Raw genomic sequence first — 7,484 nt, 5'->3', positions numbered from 1 at the left:
AGGAAAAAAAAAAAAAAAAAGCAAAAAAAAAAAAAAAAAAAAAAAAAAAAAAAAAAAAAAAAAAAAGTAAATATACCGTTCTGTTGTTTCACTGAGGGTGTGCTAAATCTGTTGGAAGGTATAAAGAAACTGATCTAGTTGAAATGAACATGACTTACAACTGAAGATTTAAAAAGTTGGCCTCTGTCATTAAGAGTGGAACTGGCCATGTTTAAACTTTTTTTTTTTTGCTGTACGTGGGCCTCTCACCGCTGCGGCCTCTCCCGTTGCGGAGCACAGGCTCCGGACGCGCAGGCTCAGCGGCCGTGGCTCACGGGCCCAGCCGTTCCGCGGCATGTGGGATCTTCCCGGACCGGGGCACGAACCCGTGTCCCCTGCATCGGCAGGCGGACTCTCAACACTGCGCCACCAGGGAAGCCTGGCCATGTTTAAATCTTTAAGCACATTGCTTTGTATCAAATCAAGTGCCACTGAGGAAAGCTCAAAACTCTCAGCGAACATTCAGATTGGGTCTCTGTTCTCTCAGAGCAAATACACTTTGATTTTGTGGAACGCGTCCTACAAAGAATGCAGGGTAGAACTTTTTAACAAATATGAGAATTATTTCTCAAGGACCACAGATTATTTGTAATTTGTACAGCTCTGCATACTGCTTTCACTAGTCAGTAATCAAAGAAATCACATTTAAAAAATTAAATTTAGGAAACAAAATGAGTATTGTTTCCTGCAGAGATGTTACAAGAGATTCTACTGGTAGTTTGACTTACATGACTGTTATAGCAGCTTCTTAATACAACACTACGAAACTTGAAGAGTGAACTTACCTCTACGCTAGCGTACGCGCACATGGAACATTTAAAGGGCTTCTCGTGAGTGTGTTTATAACGTCTGTGTCGGGCACGTTCTCCACTGGTGACAAATGCCATGTCACAGTCATCACACTTGTAGGGCCTGGTTCCTGTAAAATCACATAGTTTATTCTTTTAAGCAAGATTTAGCCACAATTTTCCTAAGGAATCATAACTTACGAGTGACACTCAGTCTCAAAATGCTTTAAAAATTAAGAGGCTCTTTAAACCATAAATGCCCCAGAAAGATATGAGAAAAATCTTGGGAACATCCAACGTTTTTAACTAAAATTGAAGAAAAAAGACAAAATTAAAGTCTAAACAAATGCATTATTTTAATATACAAACAGATGGATTTGCATTCTTACCTAAGCCTCAACACACATCATTCAAGGTAAACGTCCCTCTCAGCTGTTTACCTGTATGGGTGTTGATATGATTCCGAAGGATAGTAACAGTACGGAAAGCTTTCAGGCAAAGGTGACACGTATAGGGCTTTTCATTGGTGTGAGTTTTCATATGACGATTCAAACTCGAAATTCTAGAAGAGGTGAATGTGCAGATGTCACAGTGGAAGGTTCGTTTTACTTCTGTAGGAGGGAGAGACGACATTTATGTATTTGTAAAAACCCTTCTTTAGGTGTTCAAGTTCCACTTAAATACAAAGTAACTACACACATCCTTTTCTCACCTAATGTGGTAACTGAACAAAAGGTGCTCCATGCAAATGGTAAGCAAAAGAAAGCTGGGTGGCTATACTAATAGACAAGACAGACTTTGACAAAAATTGTTACAAGAGACAAATAAGAACATAACGCAATGATAAAAGGGTCAAACCATCATGAAGATATAACAATTATAAACATACGTGAACCTAATAACAGATCCCCAAAATACTTGAAGAAAAAACTGAAAGAACTGAAAGTAGGAAGAGATGCTTCAATAACAGTTGAGACTTCAATGCCCCACTTTCAACAATGAAGAGAACTAGACAGAATATCATCAAGGAAACAGAAGACTTAAACAACATTATAAACGAACTGGACAGAAGAAACAGCTATAGAACACTCCACTCAACAACAGGAGAACATACATTCTTCTCAGGTACATAGGGTACCTTCTTCAGGAAAGACCATATGGTAAATCAGAAGACAAGTGTCAATTCATTTTAAAAGACAGAAATAATTTGCTCTCTGACCATTATGGAATGAAGTCAGAAATCAATAAAAGAAGGAAATTTGGAATATTTACAAATATATAGAAGTTAAACAACACACTCCTAAAGGACCAATGGGTCAAAGAAGAAATCACAAAGAAACTGTAAAATACTCTGAGATGAATAAAAGTGAAAACATGGCATAGCAAGCTTACAGGATATAGCTAAAAGTGCTCAGAAGGAAACTTTTAATTGTAAACACTTACATTAAAAAAGAAAAAATATTTCAGATCAATAACCTAACTTTACATCTTAAGGAACTAGAAAAATAAGAGAAGTCTAAACTCAAAGCTAGCTGAAGGAAGAAATAATAAGGATTAGAGTGAAGATAAATGAGATAGAAAATAAGAAAACAGCAGCGAGGACCAATGAAACTGAAAGTTGGTTCTTTTAAAAGATCAACATTGACACTTTCTCTAGACTTGTAACCAAAAAAAAAAAAAAAGATAAATAACTAAAATCAGGAAGCAAAGTGTACTACCAACCGTACAGAAATAAAAAGGACTATAAGAGAATACACAGATGTGTGCCAATAAACTAGAAAACCTACACAAAATGGAAAATTCCCAGAAACACACAAACTACCAAAACTGACTCAAGAAGAAATAGAAAATCCAAATAGCCCTACAATCAATAAAGAGATTGAGTCATTAATCAAAAAAGTTCAACAAAGAAACCCCCAGGGCCAGATGGCATCATTGGAGAATACCACCAGACTTAAAGAATTAACAGCAATCTAAAACTCTTAAAAAACATCTAAACTCTAACATCTAAAACTCTTAAAAAAAAAAGAGAGAGAAGAGTAGGAAACACTTCCCAACTCATTTCATGAGGCCAGTATTACTCTGATACTGAAAAAAAAGACACCAAAACAAAACTATAGACCAATATCCCTTATGAATACCAATGCAAAAATCTTCAACATACTAGCAAACCAAATCCAGTAGCATACTTAAAAGACTGTGCACCTTGACTACGTGGAATTTATCACAGTAATGGAAGAGAGGTTGAGCAGATGGAAATCAATCAATGTAATACACCAAACTGACAAAAGAAAGGGAGAAAAAGCCCTACATGATCATCTCAATAGGTACAGAAAAAGCACTTCACAAATTCCAACACCCTTTCCTGATGAAACACTCAACAAACTTGGAATAGAAGGTTTTGGGGTTGAGTTGTGTTCCCCAAAAAGATCCGTTGCAGTCCTAATGGCAAATATCTATGAATGTGACCTTACTTGCACATAGGGTCTTTGAAGACAATTTCAGATGATCATACTGGACTAGGACGGGTCCTTATCCAATATGACTGGTATCCTTATAAGAAGAGAACAGAGACACAGAAAGAGACACATGGAGAACTTTATGTGACAACAGAGACAGAGACTTGGAGGGATGCATCTACAAGCCAAGGATGCCGTGGTTGCTGTATCAGCAGAAGCTAAGAGAAAGGCATGGAACATATTCTCTTTCAGAGCCTTCTGATAGAGCATGTCTGTATCAACACTGATTTCAGACTTCCAGCTTCCAGAGCTGTGACAGAATATGTTTATTTATTTATTTATTTTTTAAAGATGTTGGGGGTAGGAGTTTATTAATTAATTTATTTTATTTTTGCTGTATTGGGTCTTCGTTTCTGTGTGACGGCTTTCTCTAGTTGTGGCAAGCAGGAGCCACTCTTCATCGCGGTGGGCGAGCCGCTCACTATCGCGGCCTCTCTTGTTGTGGGGCACGGGCTCCAGACGCGCAGGCTCAGTAGTTGTGGCTCACAGGCCCAGGTGCTCCACGGCATGTGGGATCTTCCCAGACCAGGTCTCCAACCCGTGTCCCCTGTATTAGCAGGCAGACTCTCAACCACTGCGCCACCAGGGAAGCCCTGTTTATGTTGTTTTAAGCCACCCAGTTTGTGGCATTTTGTTATGGCAGCCCTGGGAAGCTAATACAGGTACCAATTTAAAAATGGGCGAAGGATTTGAATAGACATTTTCGAAGAAGACACACCAATAGCCAATAACACATGAAAAGATACTCAACATCATTAGTCATTAGGGAAATGCAAATGAAAACCATAATGGGATACCCCTTCACACTCACTAGGATGGCTGTAATTTTTTTAAATGGAGAATACTGAGAATGTGGAGAAAGTAGAACCCTCCTATATCACTGGTGGGAATGTAAGTTGGTGCAGCTCTGCAGCTCCTCAAATAGTGAAACAGAGTATCCAGCAATTCCACTCCTAGGTATACACCCCAAAGAACTGAAAACAGGTGTGCAAACAAAAACTTGTCCATGAATATTCATAGCAGCACCATGGACAATAGCTAAAAGGTCAAAACAGCCTAAATCTGGATCAACAGATCACTGGATAAACAGAACATGGTGTGTATCCACACAATGGAATGTTATTCAGGGGTGAAGGAATGAAGTACCGACACATGCTACGACGACGTGGATGAAAACGTTATGGTATGTGAAGGGATCCAGACACAAAAGGCCATGTGTTACCTGGGTATGATTCCATTTAAATGAAATGCCCAGAAGTGACTGTTTGATGGGTACACTTTTCTCTTTAGGGTGATAAAAATATTCTGGAATTAGACAGTGGTGACAGAATTGTGAATATATTTAAAAACCTGAAAATGAGCTAGGAGCTGGGAATTTGGGGGTACAATCTCTTGATTTAAATATATGAGAAACTAATATATAGCAAAGGTTACGAACGCAACCAGCTACTGAAGCCAGAGGCAATCAGTCTAAATGAATAACGTTAACCACACGTAAGGAGAAGGGACAGTGGTCGCAGTGTGGCTTTCTAAACTGAGTCTCTTTCTAACCCCGGCTAGCTGTTGCTAGAAGGAGGAAACAGCCGAGGGTGGCCAGATATGACTTTTTATAAATGAGCTAAAAGTTGAGACTTCAAGGGTGAACTCCCTTGATTTAAATAAGGGAGAGAAACTAATACTTTAAAAAAAGCTGAACAAATACTTTTCGAGGGTCAGAGTCATCCTCTTTCCTGGCCTCACCTAAACATCCCCTCCCCTTAAAAGGGAGCCTCTGCTGCTCTCTGGGCATCACTCCTTCCTTCTCCAGGGCCTGAAGCACTTGCTCTGGTCTCCGTCAGACCCCCTAACCCCCCGGGGATGCAAACTAGGGAGCAGATGGGGCCCAAATTTCTATTTATGTGCACGGCCCTTTTCGGGAGCCTCTGTACTATGCTTTCAAAACATTTACGCACAAGATGCAAAACTCTTTTGGATTTGACTCACAATACAGAATGTTAGCTCAAAACTTCTCCCATTTCCTGACATTCTGAAAGCGACTAAGGCAACCACTTCAAACTTCAACTACCATCCCCTTTCCCTAAAGAGGATCAGCAGCCCTGTTGTTTGAAGAGTCTCTTACAAAGGAACTGGCCTACCCTTTGTCTTTTTTTGACTTTCTGTAGCGTTGGCTTCTTCAGCATGTGCTTGACCCAGCGCAGGTTTCTCAATATTTAAGGGTGAAATTGTCAGAACAATTTCAACTCTTCCTTCATCTCCTGGTCTCACTTCCAGAAGAGAAAACTGCCCTTCTGTTTCTTCACTGGATCCACCTTCAGCCAGCAGCTGTTCCTCTTCCTGACCTTTCATAAGCTAATACATACAAACAGGTATTCAAACAAGTACAGTAATATTAATTACAGCCTGATTCAACTCTTTGCTTTGATGAAACCATAGAATCCATAGAGAAAAACACAAATTAAAGCAGCACAGAAGATTGTCCATTGCAACCAAAATGCTTAAACTGTAATTACTAAGCATCAAGGGTCTCGGTGGTGAAATAGAATACAATTTAAAAACTCGATGCATCTCATCGTATTCTAATTTGTGTAACTTTTTAAACTCTTCAAAAACAACATGAGGTCCCCCAGGATTTTCCTGGGAAATATTTTTACTGTATTTAATTTTAAACTGCTGGTCCATACATAATACTGCATGAAGGGTAACTCTAAAAAACAGTTTTCTGGCTTCCTCCCCTGCCCCCCATTTTATTAAAGCCAGTTGTACCTTTATAGATCCACAGCTTTCTGCCAGGCTCACTGCACACCTACTGCCTTCACTGGCCCCGGTCACTTTCTCCTCCAGAACATGCAACTGCATCACCTCCACCTCCTGCAGCAGGTACACCTCCTCCTGGATGCTAATGGTGACACACGGGTGCGGGCTCTGCTGGGACCCGTCCCCACGCCACACCCATGACTGCAGCCCACTACCAGCCTGCACCTCTTCCTGGCGCTGTGGTGCCAGGTCCTGCAGCTCTGCATCTTCCGAGGTCAAGTGCACCGTCTGCAGGGTCAGAATGTGCTTCTCGCCCTCCTCCCGGATGGCCAGCAGGAGCTCCAGCTCGCCCCCTGGGATCTTGGCCTGGAGGGCCCCGTGGGTGCTCTCGGCCTCTAACTCTTCAGAGCTTGGGTGTGCCCTCGCTCTGCACACCCCTTCTTCTTCCTCCTCCAGGGCTTTTTCTGTTATCAACTCTGGTTCTTTGCTTTTGGTGAACTGCTCCGGAGGGACAGAGATCTCGGTCCCTGCCATTGTGACTTGGTCTGTCAGAGAAAGAAGCAAGCCGTGTGGGTGGGCACAGTGGGTTCGGCCTAGCAGGCTTTGGGGCTGATCAAGGCCTGACAAGGTTCCAGCCTCAAAAGGCTTTGGGGCTTACACGGCTCAGGACTAAGTTAACTCAGCCTAGGCCTAGAAGGGGCTGGACTAAGTAGGACTGAGACTAAAGCAGGTGTTTGTCCAGAAGATTCTAGAACCAACAGATGTGGGCCTGGGCAGGCTTTCAACAAATGCACATTCCAGGCCTGGAACGCTTGACCCTGTGCAGGCTTCCAGCAAATGCGCATTCTAGGCCTAGAAGGGAGGCCTGGACAAGCTTCCCACCAGGGCACAATTCCAGACTCAGCACCCTTTGAGCCACGGAGGCTTTTTGCCTCGAGCCTCTACCCACGCACCCTTGGCCATGCAGACCTCAGGTCTAGCATGAGCCCCTCCTGGTCTGGGGCACCTCCCCCCTCCTGGCTCCACCCTGGCCGACCCCCCTCCTCGCCACCCACCAGAACCTTTCCTGCCCACACCCACTCGGAGCAGCTCCGGTTCTGGAGGAGGCTGCAGTCTGGCCCCCGGGGGTGGCCCCTCACCCGGGAGGCGTGGCCTCGTTGCCCGGCCGGCCCAGTATCCGTGGGCGCCACCTCGTGCCGCGTGCTGCAGGCCCCCGCCTGCCGCCGCAGACAGCTGCCTGGGCTCGAGGGTCAAGAATGGCAGTACGCAGGCGCAGGGCAGGAACGTGGCCGCGTGCAAGGGGCGGGGCCGGGGGAGGGGTTGATGGGGCATGCGGAATCTGGAGGAGGGGAGGTGGGAGCTGCAGGGGGCGCTGAGACCTGAG

At 43.5% G+C, this 7,484-nt stretch overlaps 1 protein-coding gene across 3 annotated transcripts in view; it reads right to left on the bottom strand.

Moving 5' to 3' along the window:
* CTCFL (CCCTC-binding factor like) overlaps positions 1 to 6,634 on the bottom strand; it is a 27,348-nt gene extending 20,714 nt beyond the window's left edge. Inside the window, exons 1-5 of one of the 3 annotated variants that reach the window (XM_024750365.1) lie at positions 6,320 to 6,634; positions 6,110 to 6,235; positions 5,482 to 5,695; positions 1,268 to 1,438; positions 825 to 958 (exon numbers count right to left, since the gene is read on the bottom strand). In XM_024750365.1, the coding sequence (XP_024606133.1) occupies positions 825 to 958; positions 1,268 to 1,438; positions 5,482 to 5,695; positions 6,110 to 6,235; positions 6,320 to 6,634 (960 nt within the window). Of the gene's footprint in view, positions 1 to 824; positions 959 to 1,267; positions 1,439 to 5,481; positions 5,696 to 6,109 lie in introns of all 3 variants that reach the window. The other 2 variants (XM_024750364.1, XM_024750366.1) reach the window with 2 other exon arrangements.
* Between the last annotated feature and the right edge of the window lie 850 nt (positions 6,635 to 7,484).

Source organism: Neophocaena asiaeorientalis, unplaced genomic scaffold, assembly GCF_003031525.2.
Source record: "Neophocaena asiaeorientalis asiaeorientalis breed wild unplaced genomic scaffold, Neophocaena_asiaeorientalis_V1.1 scaffold606, whole genome shotgun sequence".
NCBI lineage: Eukaryota > Metazoa > Chordata > Mammalia > Artiodactyla > Phocoenidae > Neophocaena > Neophocaena asiaeorientalis.
Note: the sequence above shows the minus strand (reverse complement) of the source record. Positions and strands in the feature narration are given on the sequence as shown.